The sequence below is a fragment of the Eschrichtius robustus genome, chromosome 3 (genome assembly GCF_028021215.1).
Source record: "Eschrichtius robustus isolate mEscRob2 chromosome 3, mEscRob2.pri, whole genome shotgun sequence".
Taxonomy (NCBI): Eukaryota; Metazoa; Chordata; class Mammalia; order Artiodactyla; family Eschrichtiidae; genus Eschrichtius; species Eschrichtius robustus.
The window spans coordinates 127,688,067-127,708,734 of record NC_090826.1 but is presented as its reverse complement, the minus strand read 5'-3'; the positions used below and the strand labels follow the sequence as shown (position 1 = coordinate 127,708,734).

Sequence of the window (20,668 nt, the reverse complement as noted above, 5' to 3'; positions counted from 1 at the left end):
AAATCATTAAGAGAGTGCATAGGGGTAAAGTACACAGTTCATATTTTAAAGAGTCTCAAAATGAACCAGCAACTAAGGTTAGCATTACATAGTAATTAGCTGTGGTGTTCAGACTTTAACTCACTCAGTACCAGACAGTATGGTTAAACTATCACTGTGAAAACATCGCTACTTAAACTCTCTACTTTAAACCTACAGCAGTAATTTTTGTACCTTAAAAAACCAAAGTATTATGACAGGTTATATAAATGTTGAACCAGTAACAGACAAACAGTTATTTAAAGGAGGTGCTAATGACTCAGTTTATTGACCTAGGGGTTACTTAAGCAGCTCAGCAAGTTCCCTTAACATTTGGTGGTGTGAACTGAGGCATTCCTTGATATTATAGAACTGCTAATTTCAAGAAGTCCTTGTACTTAATTGAAGAAATGCAAGTTAAAGATGACAAGATGGTATACTTTCATTAAAAGATTGCTATAAAAATTTTGAGACCATTATAAGTTTCAGTAAATATTCACTTCAGCATCATCACATCTGATGGCTTCTATTAGGCACCTATTAGAGTATTTTTTCTGTTAATTGCTACAAATAAGGAAAAAGAAAATATCTTCTAATGGCTCCAGTTATTTTTCTTTCAAGTCATTGTTCTGTTCAAGAAAGCCAATTTTGAGTCATAGGAATACAAGGTTTATAAATTCTTTCCTTAGATGTGCAAAGCAGATTAATAAGAGTAGAATAGAAGGGACTCCAGCAAGGTGGTAGACTGACCTGACTTGGAAGGGCCCCCTCCTGTATAGCTATAGAAAAGATGGACAAAATACAACCCCAAGTGACACACAAACACAAAAGGACCACCACAAGAATATTGAACTAGGTATAGGTTATATGGTATAGGAAGATAGAACTGAATTCCCTATTTAGAGCCTGGAACTTCAAAGGGCTGCCTTTTTCTCATCATTTGAAAAGAGGACTAGATGATTTTAATTCAGCAGCCCAGAGAAGTGGCTAAAACTTGTCTTCTGCCCTAGACCCTAGATGGGGAGGCTAGTCACCCATGAGGAATAGGAATCATACACTTGCTTCATGAACACGCGTGGGGTCAGAATTTATACTATACATTTAATTCAGGAAACCCCAAGTCAAGAAATTATCATTAAAATGGTTTCAGGACAATGAAATTCCAGGACCTTGATATATTATAAACAAATACAGAACCTCTCTGTAGAAATATTTCGAAGCTCAAGGGCCAGCAGACAGGCAAAAACAAACAAACAAACAAACCTAAAGTTGAACACAATAAAAGATGACTAAGCTCGTGAAGAAAGGGACCGTCATGAAGAAGAATTGTCAGAGGCAACAGTAAAAGAGTAAGGATGCCCAACAACTAGAGTTAATAGAAGAATCTCAGTGAGACTATAAATTTAAAAAAAAATAATAAAAAGGGATAGAAGACTTAATGCAAAGATGATATAATATGAAAAAGTACCAACTGTAACATCTCCACGTAAAAAAATATAATCATTAAAATAGGCTCTGGAGATGGGTTAAATAACAGATTAAGATGTATAATAAGTGTAAATTGAATGGTATTAGAAGAGCGTCAGTGAAATGGAATTTCTTTCCATTTGGAATAAATCAGTGACTATTTTACACATGCTTCCTCCATCATTAGTACAAATTAGTTTTTTATCTGAAGCATCTCAGTATAGTAACTAAATTGAAAGGATTTGTCCCCAAGATGGTATTTTCCCCTTAGAACTGACAGATGTCTTTTTCAAAAAAAATTTTTTAATAAGTTCCAGATGAGTACGTGAAATACAACCTCCCACAACTCCTATCATTTACCCTTAATTTTGAAGAAAATATTACTTAGTTTGATTTCACTAAAAATATGATTCTTTAAAATTGATAACCATGCATATAAAAGATTAAGAGTAAAAGAAAACTAAATGGAAAATGACAGCTAAACTTGATACATATTGGTGAAACTCATTAAAAGACTGCTTCACTCTGCTCATTTTCTCAATGACACAAAGGCTGAAGTCAAAAGCAATCAGTAACACTTTGGAGCAACCTAAAATATATATTATTACATTTAAATTTATAGAAACAAGATGTTATTGACAGGTTCAATGAAAATTTTAGAAGTTTTCCTATAATAGTGGTACTTTAACATGCAAGTGCATTACATTTTTCAGTGTCCAAGACAATCAGCATCTTCTCTCATTTTTATAGGCCTCCACATTCACAAAACTTTTTTGCATATGAATGATAGCGATTCCTATTTAACTCTAAATTGTTTCGCATATATAAATTAAAGACAGCGATTATATGAAAAAGCAATGGAAACCACATTCTATCAATGTTAAATATGCTGAGAAGTTTAAATTTGATAAAGCTTGCTTTAAAACTTTGTAAAAGTACGATACTCAGTGATAAAACAAGCTCTCCATCTAGCGGTGGATCTCTAAATTGCAAACATTTAGATCTTGATTTAGTAATACGTCACTGTACAAATGCTAGGTATAATTTTATAGGCATTATGTCTCATTCAATCCAGGCTTCTCTTGTTGCTATATATGAATTTCAAGAAAAAAATGCTCTCTTCTGCCAGAATAGCCCATCTCTTCCTGTTCGATACAGGGAGAAACTAATTCTACAGTTTGAGTTCATCTACATGGAATATTACAGCCTCTTATTTATTTGATGAAACATATCCCCATATTAAAGGGGCAAAAATTGTTTCATTCCAGTTAACTATAACCTCAATTTTTTGGCCAGTTTTGAAATTCTTTCTCTTCATTCTCAGTTCCCAAATAGTAAATGTATAACTGAAAAATCCATTTCAAAAGAGAAAAGATCCCATTTTTTGTCATGAAATGTAGCATATTTGATCATTGTTAGTTCTGCCAGTGCCTCTACAGACTCGCATTACTTCACATATGGACAGCCATAATATTCTTAAATGTTCCCCATGCTTTTGCCTCTCAACCCCTTGTTCCCCAATTATCTTTTTGAAACACAGAAGTAAGTTGTTCTTGGTCCCCTTCTTAAAAACATTGACAACTCTCCAAAAGTATGTGGTTCTTAGTATGGCATAGGAAGAGCTTTTAAAATCTAGTCCTAACCTCCTTTTCTAGCTTTATCTCCTGCTACTGCTTACATTGCAAACCTAAGACTTTGACCATAACAGATCATTTGCTCTTCTTCAGCCCCTTCTCTTGCTCAGGCTGCCACACCATCAGGAATTCTCTCTCTCTCTCCACTTGTGAAATCCTACTTGTCCTTTAAGATTCATCCATTCATGCAATCAAACACTTTTTGAAATCCCACGCCATGTCAGATACAATACTAGATGCTAGTGATATAGCAATGAATAAGATAGTCCTTACCATTCATGGTGCTTACCATCTAATAGGAAATGAAGACAAAAAATGTCAGGAAGTGACAGATACATTAAAATCAAAGTATTTTCTATAAAGGCTTTCTAGTTCTTGAGATTCTTCTGTAACAATTTGTACATATCTCTAATATACTCTCACATTATATTAAGTATTTGGTCCTATTCTACTCTGTAGTAATTTATAAATGTACTAGGGTAACACCACACATTATTATCAGAATTTTGTTCCATATTAGTTGCCTCCAATCCATGGTCAGGGACCATGTCTTGTTTATTATCGCCTTCCAAGCAACACATCTTTTTTTTGACATTGACTTCCAACACTATACTTAACACATTATAGAAAGTCATGTACTATTTGAATGGATGGATGGATGGATGTACAAAAGATCACTATTACGTAGACCTAAATTTCCCATGACAAATCATACTTAAGCTGAAATTACTCTGATGATAAATTTATAACCTAGTTGGAAAGGAAGATAAACATACTGATTTTGGTTCTATGATCAATATATTGGAGTAATTAATAAAAAGAATGAACTGTTCTAGAAGACTGTTACTAAATTATTTCATGCAGTGTTATAATGTCCTGTAGCTGTATCCTCCAAAAAATGTTAAGTCCTTTGACTTAACGATCCCAAAAGAATTCCAGCCTTCAGTATTATCTTATGGATCACAAAGATAGGCAGTTAATAAGTGTCACTGTTCCCTACTTGTAAGTATATTGTCATAAAGGATTTTGTCGTAGGGAGAATAGAATCCCCAAAGAAAGACCCAAGCTAAAAAGATGAAATTCAACATGGTAGTTATAAGTTATAAATTTCATGTGTGTCTGTATGTATATACACACACAACTATACACACACGTATACGGTCAATGTAAGCCATTTTGTGATAATGACTCCTTAAAAATTTTGTTCAGGATCAACACAGTTTTGGCCTACATTAGCAGAGTCAGAAATGGGATCTCATTTTTATCTTCTGTACTGGTTTCAGACCATATCATAAGTACCACATTGTTTTCAGCTTCTTTATTTTAAGATTAATACTGAAAAGATCGAAATACTTTAGAAAACAAATGATTTTAGAGACCATGTCATGAGGATTGATTAAATGAGAGTTGTAAAATAGTCATATTAAGGAATAATTAGACTTCTTGTGTGGTTTGAGAAGGTAATTCTAGGACTCATAGAACCAGATTTCAGTTGGGTGTAATGAAGAACTTTCTAATAGTTTGGTAAGTCTGTAGAAGGAATGAACTGCCTTGACAATGTAGAGTTATGGAGGTGTTATGACAAGAGCTGTATAGACCCTGTCAAGGATGTTGTGAATGAATGGGTACACTAGAGTATTTCTAAAAATGCTTCCAAGTCAAAGATTCTATGAGCCTATGAAAAGAGAACTTGGCTTGAATGTATCCTTTTTTTTTTTTTTTTTTTTTTTCCTGTGGTATCCACTAATATATTCATTATGTGCTTTGCATTCATTTTGCTGACTTGGAAATTTCAAAGAAGAAAAAGACTTGTATTGCTTTTATCTAACTTTAATAAAATAATGATAATACTTTTCACTTACGCAGCACTTTTCACCCAAGGATTTCAAAGGGCTTTACAAATATGCACTAATTAAGCCTCACAAACAGCCAGAGGTAGGTGACTTTCTTTCCTTTCTACAGGAATGTCAGTTCTGGCACAGAAGTTTAATCAGAGCCTCGGAGTGCCTAGGATTCCTTACTGGCTGTCATTCCCTTTGTAATGTGCTGCATGTGAAGCATCACTTGTCATGTCTGGATTTCTTTTTTCCACCCTTCTCTGAATCATCTCAAGTTTAGAATTCTAATGAATGATGTTGAAAATTTGTTTGAAGCCTTGTAAATATTACAGAAAATTTTGTCTTCTGCTTGCTGAATGCTAATTAGATTTCTAAATGTCTGTTTAAAAATAAAACCTAGGTGTGGTTTTATATTTGTTGTTGAATTTTAAATATATATTTTTTACTTATAAAGAATTTGTCATTTTTTCTAGGTACCCCAAAATCATTGTTCTTAGGACATAAAACTTAATTGGCACATGGATTTGGGGGCCTCACCTTTCCTAGTTGTCTTTTCACAACAAACAGTAACCATTTTCTTTAGACTAGAATTATATATTTTCAAGAAGAAGTATTGCATTTTGGTATTTTTCTAATTTAAAGGTCCAAAATATGATACCTAGACATTGAGGATAAAGGTTAAATGACACTACATAATTAGTCTTGTGAAGAAAAAGTGGTCTAGTAGTGGCATATTCTACTCAAAAGGGACACACAGCTTTTTTATATAGTTTAGGAGTACCAGGAAGAGAATATGTACGTATGGAGACACACATGCAGTGTTGGATTAAATTCCAATATAAATAGCCAAATATACAAACTCTTCTCTGAAGCAGGATGGTCACACAGGGCAAGAGCAGGTACAGCATATCACAACTTAGTTTCTCTTGGTTCTGAGGGTCCCTGGTGAGGGCATGCAAGTGGCTTTAATACTATGTACTCTAAGTCAAGTCTTAGTGGATCAGGAAAGGACAATTTTTGCTGTGACACTTCCTTTTATATTCACGCTTCTATCCCCTTCCAGAAGAATTTATATAATCTGTCTGCTTCTGTTGGGAAAACTTACATTAGGCTCTTCTAGTTTTGAACCAGATTCAGCATTAACAAGGCTACATCTTTATCCCAAGGGAGAAAGTAGAGTAAGAGTTCACATGTCCCAGAAGAATATCTATCTCCAGGTTTTAGCATCCTGAAAAGTCCAATCTCCTCACTATATTAGAACCAAATGAGAGACTAAAGAATCAAACTATTCTGTATCAGAGTGAATTTTATTTAAAAGATATTAATTGTAGGGATATGGTTGATCTTTCATGATACAAAAGGATATAGAACTTATGTCAGAGTACCACCCAAACTGGTCATAATGTTTCAGATATTCTTTAAACAGCAATTTGATCTATGATACATGATGGATAATTCCAGAAAAACTCATTTTTAAGAGTTGATCTCAAATTCTCCTATTTGAAAAATTTCCCCAAATGATATTTATGGAAGTTCACGAAAATTTGGTTTTTACATTGTAATACACACAGAAGTCTCTGGGTTAACTGTTGTGTGCATAAATAGAAGTTTATTGCAGTAAACCTGCAGGCTCAGAAAACTCAAACTCAACGGTGTTCAAGATTTGGTCTTACTTTCACTGACTTGGGGATGCATATTCTTACCAAAAATTGTGACTAACATATTTTAAAAAAAAACAAAAACAATATCCATTTGTCAATTTACAATGAAAGTATAACCAGCAGGCAGATCAGATGTCTTAAGTTTATTCTTTACCCTGTTGGCAAGCCATATGAGAAAACAGTGATCAGAAATTTATTGGTCATAGAAATTAAAAAGTTTTGCAGTTTGAATGTATAATAACTTTAGACTCAGAACCTTTGTAAATGCCCCTTCCTCCATGAGGACAAGCCTGCCAAAAAGGTCATCTATTCCTGATGGTGTTATAGGTCACCCCAAGGGGTTGCTTGGGTTGGTTCTACTACAGCATTGCCTCTGAGGAGCTCCTTGTTCTGTGCCAACATGGCTGACAGACTCCCTTCTCAGTACCATCATCTTCTTTTAGATAGAATTACAGTCACATTGTTCCTCTGTGAGATGTTCTGTTTTGAAGGTACTTTCGCATATTTCTTCACTGATCAACCATATGCCTCTTGTTTCCAAGTTCTTAAAAGAGATCTCACCACAGCCCCTAGATTAATAAACGAAGACAAAATTAACTTGAGTTTTACCGAAGTCTGCTGCTATTCAGCCTCAGAAGAGATGCTAAAAAATGTAAGGAGTGGCTGAAGGCAGGTAATAAGTAGAAAGCTGAAAAAGGAAGGAGCTGAAATCCACAAGCTATACAGTCATCCTTTATATAATTGAGAGTTGTTTAGATACATGAGTATTTGTTAGCCTTAATGCTTCAAGAGAAAATTTTTCAATGGCCGACTTTTCCTCTAATTTTAAACTGATACAGGTGTGTCTTAGTCGTGGGCTCCATTAATTTCTAAAACATCTTTAAAGCTACCTCTAGAGTAATATTTCCCTTCATCAGAAAATTTAATCTTTCTTTCCATGGGACCAAAGTAGGAAGGGCATACTTATATTTTGCCATTTCAAAATAAAATTAAGACTTAAAAATTTCAAACAACTTTCAGAAATTACAGACACAGTTTTTGATATAGAAGGAGCCCAAAAGTTTGATTTGTCCAGGACCGTTCACTACAAATGCTAACCTAAACCTTATATTTCAGAAATTCCATTCCCCTAAGAGGTAGATTCACATGAATTATATGCCCTTTACTTTTAGTATTTAATCCTATTCCAACACACACACACACACACACACACACACACACACACACACATACACACATATACATACACATGCACACAAATTATTTAAAACCTTAACATTTTAATCGTTACTTCTAAAGTGTTTTAACTTAATCTCACTTTGAGTTGTGAGAAGAAATTAGTGCCTGTATGAATATATTTTTTAATCATATTGAGATTTTGCTGATAAAGGGAAAAGTATCTTTCCATCTAGCATTATCTGGAAGCATCTTAAATCATTTAAATATATTTACTTTTTCAAAGCTTACATTTCTGGATTATAAATAATTTCTTTTGATTGGAAATAAGCTCACTAGCATTCACTGCATGCGCTATGCATGAGCATGTTATAGCTGCCATATTTGCCTGGCAAAATAAATATCTTGTCATTTCGCTAAGTGTTTAATAATTCTCTGACTCTTTAAAAGTACTTTTTCTTCTAAATGTATTAATAGATGAAAGAAGAATTTTTAAAGTAATATCAGTTTATCCGTGTTTCAATCTACCTTTTTAACTCTGAAGGTTATCTTTGGGCTTCTATTATTTCCATAGAATAAATTGAACCAAAATTTATAATTAGCTTGCTGTAACTCAAAACATGTACTATTTAGTAATTTTTTTGCATTGAGGAGTCAGAAGAAGAATTTGCGTATCAAATCTGGCTAACTTTCAAATTTTGTAAAATTCTTTGTCTTCTTTTAGTCATAGGCTTGTGGTATGATTTGGCTCTGAGTGAGAGATTACTGCTAAAACTGAATTGCATGTCCTTACTAATAGTGGATTAGCCCTATGAAATAGAGATCTTATTATAAATAACAAAACTCACTTTACTACAGTTTTAATTTTATCATTCCCTAGCAATGTATTACTGATAGTTGCTAACATATAAAATATTTTCACATTCTGGCATAAACACCGTATATGAATGTAATTTATTAAAACGTTTCTGATCTCTCTTTGTTTTGAATGGTACCTGATGACAGAGGTTTTCAACATTTTTAACACAGGTTATTAGAATTAAATATTTATTAAACACATTTTTATGACTACAGTAATTTAAAGAAGAAAAGAAGTTAATGATAGCCAGCCACCTAAGTCACTTTTGCTGCTAGGAAGAGAATTTTGTAGGTATAAAGATCCAGGCCTCTTCTTTGACCTGCATTGGAATGAAAAATATAATTGATTATTCCTTTTTCTCTTTTTAGCCTTGGAATGGATGGCTTTGGCCAATCGGTTGGCATTCTTGGACGCCCTGCCACAGCTTATGGATTCCGCCCTGATGAACCTTACTACTATGGCTATGGATCTCGATAAAGTCATCCCTCTCCACTTGTGCTCTCCGCTTAGAAGAGATCTGTGTGGGTTGGGTTAACTTTGAATCTTGGCCTAATAATGCATGTTGATACTATTGCGGGTCTGTGTTTCTTTTTACTTTTCCATATTGTTAGCTGCAGGTTAACTTCGACTGCTTCCGTCCTGTGTTAAGTACAGTTGATGCTTGACACTGTTCACTCATCAAACCACATCCTGATGCTGAATGACATTTACCATGAGACTCAAAAGTGAATGCTGAAAAGCAACTAGACTAGAAAACAAACACTACATTATGTACATTAATTGACTAATTTAATTTCTATTAAAAAGAAGCATAAAGTACAAATGAATTAGCAAAAGTCATGTGTTTCTATTTAATGTGTTTCATTAGGAGTTACATGCTTATGTAGAGTGCATATAAATTTTATTTTTTCCTGTCCTTTTTTTTCCCCTTGTAAACGCTTGAGTATTTCACATGATATGTGCTACCTTTAAAATTTATAAAAAGAGTATCACCTTTTTTTATTTCATGCCATGTGCCTGAAAGGTTGCTTCCCAAAGTTATTAACTATGATTTTTTGATTAACAGTGGAACATATGCCATAATTATGTTATATGTGAGTAGAGTTTCTTCAGCAATTAATCCAAATTAATTTTGTCTTTCTGATTTTAATATAGAAAACCTAGGACATCTATTAGTATACATGAAACTAGATTAGCATTGGGTTTTTTAATTTTATTATTCATGAAGTCTAAAATATGGAAAAGCTAATTAATTATGTTTCACTGAAGAAAACTAAGGAACAAAATATTTTGCTCACTTAGATACCCGTTTCCCATTTGTTCACTTGTTTTTACAAGATTTAGGTAGTAAGAAATGGAAAGACATAATAATGAGTTGTGAAAATAACTCATGCATGTTATAGTATGGAAAACTTTACTTGAAAAACAGAGCAAATTAAATAATTACAGTCTACAGATATTTCCTTGAGCACCTGCTGTGGAAGAAATTACATGAGGCTTTGAAGTAAATACATAGATCAAAGACAAGAATTTAAAATCTCATTGGTCTACTATGCTAGTTATTGGGCTTCATTTATATTTTAAGCATAGAATAGTAGAGCTGGAAAGGGCCTTTGAAATAATTCAGTCCATCTACTTATTTGGGAAACCAATCACATAGATATTTAAAATATAGTCAACAGATAGTAACTACCTGCTATGTATAAGGAAGTATATCGTGCTTCTTAGGGAATAAGTGAATCTGAGATATGATCTGTGTCTTTGAACTCACAACCCAATTGATCTCTCTGAAAGCATGTATTTATTTGTCTTGGTTTCTATTTTAACTATAGAATGTTAAAGCTGGAAAGGGCCTTAGAAACAACCCTATCAGACTCTTTCAGTTGGAAAAACCATGCCAGGAGAAATTAAATGACTTCCCCAAGCTTATGTATTTAGTCTGTGACATAGCCTGTCTTCATGCTTCCAATCCAGTAACCTCAATTACTAAGTATCGTGCCTTACTACTTGTCATGTGTACAGAGTATAAATACATGTGAGAAGTGACATTATTAGAAAGATAAAGCAAACATTCTATAACTTCCCTCATACCATTATAAACTGATTCAGGAAGAACATCCACAACGATCCATAACATTTCCAGGGCTGGTCTCCAGGGTTTACGTGCGCATACTCATTCTCCCTGTATATTTTTTTCATTATTTTAGGACTTCACAGAATTAGAAATTGTGGTCTCTCCACGCAGGCATGGACTGATTTACCTTTGCATTATTTATGAAGGAAACTTTTACTAAAGGAATAAGGAAGAATATCTAAAATTCTTACATACTTCAGAGAACAAAAGGTTTTGGCCTTGGGCACTTTTAGAAATACCGTTTATATGTAAGTCAGTTACCCTGGCCTTACCAGACTTTGTCTACAAATTAAAGTCATGTTTACTTTAAGAACTAAATTGCCATGGCCTCAAGCCATAGTTTATAGCTGGAAATTATTTCTTCTCAAGAGTTTTCTGCTCTTTCTGAGAGTTCCCTAAGGCGCTTTCTCACATGGGGCCAAGAATAGGTTCCTCGTGTTCTGTTTCCTCCCCTTGTCCCTACACTGCTTCGTCTAGGTTGTTCATCTTCATGAGATCACAGCTGCCCTCTTCATGGGAGAGCCACCACTACATTCACTCAGGACTTGGGGAAGAGGACACTGCTCCACCCTTGCCTAGCCCCTTGCGTATGTGTGACACACCTGTTGCTTAATTCTGCACAGCACAATAGAACTGAAGCCATATATCCTGTCATGATTTTACAGAGACCTCAGAAATGGTAGATGAGGTACATCACACAAAATCACTTGCTACTATTACTAGTTGTAGCTACGATCAGAGCTTACAGTCACTAGGCTCTCACTTGGTGTTATGTTGCAGGGCTTACTCCATGCCGCCAGAAATATGCCAAGAATCTTTAGGACTCAAAAGACTAAGCCAAATTGTCAGAAGGTCTCAGAGAAAAGAGAATGCTTTTTCTTCAACCCAATTGAAGGCCTATTTTTCAGAGTCTTTGTTTCTTGTTACAAGATTTTTTTATTAGCTGCCTGGTCTTCAGGATTTTAAAGACCTTGCATATTTTAAGTCATGAAACAGAGAAAAAGAAATATAAATTGATCTTCCTACTTCTTGCCAAGTGGTACCTGGAGGGTTTTTAGCAAATCCAGCCAATTTGTCCTGGTTATTGGCAAATCTTCCCAAATTCTATCATTGAGGATACATCAACGTTCTCAGTGAGGTGAGTTTGTCTTTTTGTGTCTTTGTTGCTAGTTTAATGAGAATTTGGAAAATACTGGCGTCTCCTCAGATATCTAAAATCCCACATACACATTCTAGCCAGGTACCTGACAGTCTACTAAATTGAAGGGATAACGTTAAGCTTCAATATATGTTCTCTGTGTAGCATAGCAGAACCTCCCTACTATTTGAGATAAAGACTTGCATGAAATAGGCATTAAAAGAATCGAATTAATAACACTGAGAAAAATCAGTGATAAAGAAAAATTTGATAAGCTCTCTGAGAAGGCAGAAGAAAATAACATAGATTAAATAATATATAAAAAATAATATAGAAGATAAAAATCAGAGCACCAATATTTGGCTGGTTGGTTTTCCAAGAAAAGATTTCTTTGTTTGTTTTTTAAGGTACAGGAATAATAGCCAAAGATAATAGAAGAAAATATTACTGAGCTAAAAAGGATTTTTATCCCTGCAATATGTGAACCATTTTATAAAATGGATACTGACATCTGTTTTGACATAGAGAAGTTCTTGATAAAAATTAATTAAAATTCCCATAAGAATCCTGAAAAGAAAGACAAAACACCTTCAGAGAAGTTGACTGCCCTTAGACTTTTGACATTAAGCGGCAGAAGATAGTGGAGTCTGATCCATAGAGTGGTTTTAGTGAGATTTAGAACTCAAAAATACCATACTTGATCAATTTTGTTCTTCTTTTTTCTGTTTCTGTCTAGTTTGTTTTGGGGTTTTTTTGTTTGTTTTAGTTTTTTGTTTTGTGAAGGAGATGGATATTCTTAAGTGGGAAAAATCTCATAGGAAAACAAAATGGCCTATATGGTCTGAGCCTTTTGTAAAGAGAAATCTCCCCTGAAAATTCAAACATGTTTGAACATCTTTGAACGTGGAGTTCAAATTTATACAATCTGTATAGTATTGGAAACCCTGGAGCACCTGGCAGAAACAAACACAAATCTCCTCTAGAGAAATATACCTTCAACCCAGGTTTCACAGGATTCTCACAGATTGAGATCAACTGAACATGAGCTCACATGGAAAGATTACAAAGCACATGAGGAAAGAAGCCGCAATGAGAGAGAAAGCAGAGACAACAAACAAAATGAGGCACCTTCCCCCAGCAGATACTGGAATTTTCATACAGAGAATATGTTTAAATGTGTTTAAAATATTTAAAGAAAGAGGGAATGTTAAACATGGTCAAGAAAAGACAAATGGGAAACTAGAAATATACTGATATTTCAAGTTCAATGGGTGAGTTAAATTAGACACAGTTGAGTAAGATAATAAAGTTAGAGTTTCGAAAAAGTAGCCAGAATGCATAAGAGTTATAAAGATGTAGGAATATAAGCAATTACGGGACATCAAATATAGGTGGAAAGTTCTAGAAGAAGAGAATAAAGGGAGGAGGCAACACTTAAAGAGATAATTTTCTAAAATAACAAAAGATGACTATATCTTCAAAATGAGTGTCTTAGTCTGTTTAAACCACTAAAACAATACCACAGACTGTATGGGTTATAATCAACAAGGATTTTTTTCTCACAGGAAGTCCAGGATTATGGTGTTGGCAAATTTGGTGTGGTGGCTAGTAAGGACCCACTTTCTGTTTCATAGATGACACCTTCTGTGTCTTCACATGATGAAAGAGGATAAGGGATCTCTTTGGAGCCTCTTTTATAAGAACACTAATCCCATTCATGAGGGCTCCACCCTCATGACCTAAGCACCTTCCAACAACTGCATTTCCTAATATCAACCCACCTTGAGGGTTAGGTTTCAACATATGAGTTGAGCAGGGACACAAACATTCAGATCACAGCAATGAGGAAGAACACCAAATCTGAAGACAGGAAACACACACACACATATGGATGTACCAGCATGAAACTGCAGCATATCAAAGAAAAAGAAGAAAAAAACAGCCAGAGAGAAAGAAAATTTACAAAGATAACTATAATTGGGCTGACAATGACGGAAGCAAATAGCCAGTAGAAGAATATCTTCAATGAGTTGATAGAAAATAACTGGTGACCTATAATTGTACATTCAGTTAAACTCATTCCAGTATAAAAGGAGATTGAGTAAACATAAGCAAGCTTCTGGTTTTGCCAGCAATCCTTGGCATTCCTTGGCTGGTAAATGCAGCACTCCAGTACCATCACTGTCTTCCTTCTGTGTCGTCACATCATCTTCCCTCTGCATGTCTGTCTCTCTGTCCAAATTTCCCCTTCCTATAAGAATACCAGTCATATTGGATTAGGGTCCACCCAAAGATCTTATTTTAACTTGATTACCTCTCTAAAGACCCTATTTCCAAATAAGGCCACTTTGAGGTACTGGGAGTTAGGACTTCAACATATATTTTGGAGGGGAGGCAATTCAACCCATAACAATATGCTTATGCCAAAGAGTGTACGAATACGTTTCCTTTGTCCCACTGATGTTTTATAATCTCTGCTGGCCAAACTGCTCGAAACCAGTGATAAACAGAAAATCTTAAAAGCAGGCAGAGGTTAAAAACAAATAGAGTGGAACAAAGATGAAGATGGCAGCAGATTTCTCATCAGAAACAATGTAAACAGGAAGACAGTGGAGCACTATCTTTAACAGTAATGAGAGGAAAAATTGTCAACCTAGAATTCTATACCCAGTGAAAACGTTTTCCAAGAACGAAGGTGAAAAAAGACATGTTCAGGCATACGAAAGCTGAAAGAAGTTATCACCAGCAGAGCCACACTACAAACATGTTAAAAGAAGTCTTTCAGGCAGAAGAAAAAATGATACCAGATGAAATATGGATCTCCACAAAAAAACTAAGAGCACTGAAAAAGGTAACGAAGGGGCAAATATTTCCTATCTTCCTGGTGTTGGACTTAGAAGCTCCTACCATAAATCACTTATGGCATGCGGGGTGGGGGAGGAGGGTAGGTGAAGGAAGGGAAAGGAAGAAGAAAGGAACAGAGGAGGAAACAGGAGGAGGAGGAGGTAAAAGAGAAGAATGTCTGCTTAGTATTAGTATTAGGCTATGTGACTGACTCTGGCTCTCCAGAAGAAATCTTAATTTTCCTATCAGGTATTTTCTCAGGAAAATTAATTTCCTCTCACAAAGAGCAAATAATCACATCAGACTACAGAGTTCTGCCCCAGCTCAGGTTTGAGATGATTCTCTTTCTCACCCATTAGTAGGAATAAAATGATGCTTGCTCAAACTCCATCGAACAATTTCGCTAGTTCAGTGGATCTCAAACATCACCTTACATGAGAATCAAGTGGAGGGCTTCCCAGACCACATTTCTGGGCCATATCCCAGTATTTCGGATTCAGTAGGTCTGGGATGGGGCCCCAAATTTTGCCTTTCTAACAAGCCCCCCAGGTGATGCTGCTGCTTCTGATCCAAGGACCACACTTTGAGAACCATTGCATTAGTTCATAGTGTGGGAACCATTGCATTAGTTCATAGTGTGGGAACCATTGCATTAGTTCATAGTGTGGGAACCATTGCATTAGTTCATAGTGTGGGAACCATTGCATTAGTTCATAGTGTGGGAACCATTGCATTAGTTCATAGTGTGGGAACCATTGCATTAGTTCATAGTGTGGGCACTAGTTTTTATACCAGTATGCATTCAATAGAATCACCTGAGGAGTTTTTTAAAAATGCAGGTACCCAAACTCCAGCTCAAACCCATTAAATCATAATCTCTGCGACAGGAGCCCAAGAATCATGGTTTAAAAGTTCCTCTGGGTGATTTTAATGTACAGCTAGCATTGATAATCGCTGATTTACAGGAAACCAGTAAATATGCAGGGACTCCCGCATGGAACATGTTTTAAATGGCTGTGTGCATGTCCATTCACCTAAGTTATAGGTTGCGGACGAGTAGGGATGTTGTGAGCATGAAATTCCTGTGCTGGTAGATACTATATCTGTAACACTTACTGCAGCACGTGTGGCAGATGCTGATGTTTCGATGTTCCTACAATTATTATATGTAATTCAGGCACCAAGACACAGGGATTCTGCTTCCACATAAAGCAGCCACAGCGAAAAGCACCAGCCTGAAAACCCACAAACACACAGTACAGTACACACAAAACCAACTGTCCTAATGGTCATCACAAATGGGGGTTGAGTTGCACAACTGGTCATAAATATTGTCATTGCCCCTGAATACAAGTGTAGGGCAGTAAGTCAATACTGTTTCTTGTTACCTTCATCAGAAGTCCTTAGAATCCATCTACCATGTTCCCTGGGAAATAGTACCCTAGGAACACAATCCTAGGACCTATTTGTAGTACCTGTCAAGTTGGGACACCAAATTAGAGTAGATTTGATTGGCTTTCACTAGTTTAGATCCCAGTTTTTACATGTCAGTTACTTGTAAGGGTGGTGCCCAACTCTCAGGATGTTGTCTGAGCCCACCTTCCTAATACTTCCATGAAAAGAATCAGGGATGGATAGAACTCCTGTTGCCTCGGTTTTCCTTTTCACAGGCTTAGGGTTCAGGTTGCAGCATCTATTTCATTGCTACATTTAAAACCTCTTCCTCATCAACTGAGTATCTACATATAACACCAGCGCTTGTGATAGTTCGTTTTCCCACACCAGTTTTCCTTTAATTACCTAGCCATTTTGTTTTCATCTATTTGACTATACGGTTAGTCCATTAGTTATAGCCCACCAGCCACATGGCTTCCTGTGCTGTCTGTATTGAGACTGCCTGGAGCTAAGCATATTGTGCCGATTAGCTTAGTCCTTCTACAAGGGAATCATCAGAGGGAAGCAAGAAGCCTAGTGTTTAACCTAATTCCAGGTTATTGTGGCATTGCTATCCTTGACCCACAAGTAGTCTTTGTGTTTCCTCTGTTCATCCTGACAGTGTTGTTTCTTTTTAGCAGAGGCTCCCCTCTGATCTCAATTGACATAGCCATCCCTCAGAATAGGAGGGGACCAGTGTTTGTCTTGCCACCTGCTTGTGAACGTAATAGTTTGGCCCTTTCCTTAAAGCACCATTGTCATTTTAATCAGATCAGGATCTAGGCCATCATTCTGGACTGTTCAGAGTTTTAACTGATCCAAAGTATAATTAGAAACTTTGCTGCTATGGCTGTAGGCACCAGACCCATGAGGCCTTTCAACTCACATAGGTCCAACTAGATAGAAAGTGGTTGTTTTTCTAAGGATATGAATTTGTCTATGTCCCCTGAAATTCCTTACATCAAAATCCCACTGGTGGCTTCTGCTCTTTTCCTGACCCTACAGGGATCATCCTAAGATCTAAGATCCAAAGCCCACCGTGAGTAATACCACTAAAGAAAATTCTGGGACAGATAGAGTCAGCTATTTTTAATTGGTCTTATATCATTCAGAGTTTGATCAGAAAAACAGAACCACTCTGAGTGATACAGCATATGGAATTTATTACAGGAATTAGACTTTATATAATTGTGGGAACCAATAGAGAAGTCTATGAAAAACTGCTTCTTCTTAGTTGTGTGGGGTTTGAACTAGCAGTTGGGAATGGAATAGAGAACACTCCCGGGGAGCAAATCTAGGCCTTAACTAAGGAACACTCCCTGACCCCAGAGTGAAAGGAATTAGCAAATGCGCCTGGCAGGATTTCAGATTTGCCATGAACCAACAACTCCCATTGCTCCCCTTTTTGACTAGGAGTGTCCTTTGTGGTTATCCTGTCCCTGTCTCACCACTGCATATTGGGTGGGAGTAGAGGGGTGATGTGGCAGATAACTTATTTCAGTTCACAAGTCTGAATCAAGAGAAGCCGTAATAGAGGAGAACCTGAAAATCACACCCAAGGAGCCTCATCCCCACCTGCATATGATTTTGATGAGAAGCTCCCGTACTTCAAGCCAGAGCCTAATGCCATAATGGTAGGTGACTTTTGGGGGGAAAATTAAGTATATTCTGTATGTGGACAGAGTATAAATAATGCGGCCATACGGCTATGTGGATTGATTGAAAAAGATGGCCATGGTATTTTTCTGCTCCTCTCAACGTGAGACGGACTCTGTTTCTTCACTTCTTGAATCTGGGCTCACCTTGTATCTTGCTCTGACCAATACAATGTGGCAGAAATGATATGTGAGTTCTGGGGCCTGCACCTCAAGAAGGCTTGCAGCTCCTGCCTTTGCCCTTGTAGAATGCTCCCTGAGCCTGACATGCTGTGAAAATACTTGGAGAAGCCCAAACATCCCAGCTGTCTCAGCTGAGCCGCCCACCCCAACCCTGCTGACATACCACCAAAACTCAGTTATGTGAGTGAGCTCAAGTAAGTCCAGAAGAAGGACCTCCCAATCAACCAAAAAACTGAAAAATGATAAATTGATGTTGTTTTAAGCCTGTGAGTTTTGGGCTGATGTGGCCGATTGTGTTTCCAATGATGGCCCCTCTGATATATCCCATCCCACATGCTCAGCTAACAAAGTGATATTGACACTCCCCCATCTAGTAATGGAGTCTATGTCCCCTCCCCTTGAGCCTGGGTTTCAACCAACAGCATTAAGCCGAAGTGATGTTACATGACTTCCTAGGCTAAGTCATAAAAGTACTTTCACTTCTGCCTTGTTCTCTTGGAACCAGCTGCCATGCTGTGAGAGGGTCCAGCCACATGGAGAGGCCAGGTATAGGGCTTGCAGGAGATGGTCCCATCTGAGGTCCCTGCAGACAGGTAGGATCAACAGCTAGAGGTGAATAAGCCTTCAGAGGATTCCAGCCTTGCCCCCACCCCCTACCCTCAAACCCCCGCAGAGGATACCACATGAGCCAAGATCAGCTGCCCTGCCAAGCCCTGCCCAAACCCTTACAGATTTGTGAGCAAAAAGAAAAGTAATGTTGCTGTTTGAAGCTCTTAAATTTGTGATGGTTTGTTATGCAGCAATTGATAACTGATACAAATTATATCAGAGAGTGATATATATAAAGGCCTATACAAATGCTTCAAATCACAAGTACTAAGACTTCCTTAAACCTTTTACTTTCTCTCCACATCTATTACCACCACTAGTATTTTCCACAGATAGGAAGACTGTGAGTTCATGAGAGTTGTTACCTAAATGAAGAACAATCAAGAACAACAACATACCACCCTGTAGAGTGACTATTTTAATTCATTTCCCAGCAAAGTTATCAGTTCCTATAAATCATGATCTCTCAAGGCCACTTAGAAATATTTTGATTACCAGAGGTCCAACATACGGCGCTTTGCAGTATAAAATACTTGTGTGTGATCCTCATGACCGCTCAGTATAGAAACCCTGCAGTTAATTAACTTGTGAGAAGAAATGTTTAGCATGCACTTAACTTCCTCTACTCTTTTCTCTTCCAGGCCTCTTAATCTTGTTTGGTTGGTAGTTTGGGGAACTGAAGTAAGTGAATCTGGAATCTGGAAGTTGGTAACTGCTACTTAAAAGCAAAATAAATACCTCTTATGAGGTCAGCTCTTTTTCCTCCTTACCTGCAATTTACCAGTGTCTCAAGTCTGCTGTGTCATCAGCCCTGGGCTAGGGCGTGATTGTGACATTGAACCCCAGAGAGCATGAATATTATTGTTTGCCCCAGGTGGGATGTGGAGCTGCGCATTAAGGCCTAGAGTCTAGGAGGGCAAGTTAAAGAGGCATTGAAACTTCTCAGTTTAGCTTAACTTTCAGGGCTTATTTATTTCCAATCCTGGGCCGAAGGAATCCATTTTAATACAGTGATTTTGGAAAGGAGACCCCTAATTTTGGAAGGGAGCTCAAAGGGATCTGCAAACCCCAGAAATGCAGTGAAATACTTTCAAAATGGAAGCCCAGCCTATCAATCATATCTCATTGAAATTAGTTAAGTCTAACCACTTGCTTTGTTTTTTAACATTCCTAATGTTGTCTTTATGACTATCCCCAATTAATTTTCCATTTTTGTCACACTTGACTTTTAGTAACATAGAATATGACATAAGGCACCTACCGATACAGAGTTCCCTTTTGTTACAACTGCTGACAACAACTTGATGAGTATGATATCCATCCTCCTTCATGTGCAGGTGTGTGCATGCTCACACATATTATATGCGCATTTTTAATTGAGAAAAAAATTCACACACCATAAAAGTCATCATTTTAAAATGTACAATTCAGTGGTTATTAATATAGTCATCAGTTGTGCAACCATCACCACTATGTAATTCCAGAACATTTTCATCAACCTGAAAAGAAGCCCTGTACCAATTAGCATTCACTCCCCATTCCCCTCTACCTCCAACCCATGGCAACCACTAATCTACTTTCTGTCTCTGTGTATTTACCTGTCCTGGATATTTCATATAAATGGAATCATAATATATGGGCTTTTGTGTTTGGCTTCTTTTACATAGAATAAAGTTTTCACAGTCCTGTATGTTCTAGTATGTGTCAGCACAGATCTTTCTCGACTTACCATGGGGTTACATCCAGATAAACCCATCGTAATTTGAAAATATCATAAGTGGAAAATATATTCGATGCACTTACTGAAGATCACAGCTTAGCCTAGCCTACCTTAAACATGCTCAGAACACTTACATTAGCCTACAATTGGGCAAAATCATCTAACACAAAGCCTATTTTATAATAAAGTGTTGAGTATCTCATGTAATTTATTGAATACTGTACTGATGTAAGACTACAAGAGCTTCCAATCTAAGTTTACATTTCAGTTCCTTATTCCTTTATTAAATTATCTTTAA

General features: G+C 36.6%; 1 protein-coding gene across 2 annotated transcripts in view; it reads left to right on the top strand.

Annotated features, from left to right (window-relative positions):
- Positions 1-9,489, top strand: part of KIFAP3 (kinesin associated protein 3) — a 167,503-nt gene extending 158,014 nt beyond the window's left edge. The window contains exons 20-21 of one of the 2 annotated variants that reach the window (XM_068541225.1): positions 4,986-5,054; positions 9,022-9,489. In XM_068541225.1, coding sequence (XP_068397326.1) covers positions 4,986-5,031 — 46 coding nt within the window. In that variant the 3' untranslated portion in view covers positions 5,032-5,054; positions 9,022-9,489. The remainder of the gene's footprint in view (positions 1-4,985; positions 5,055-9,021) is intronic. The other variant, XM_068541224.1, reaches the window with a different exon arrangement.
- The last annotated feature ends 11,179 nt before the right edge of the window (positions 9,490-20,668 follow it).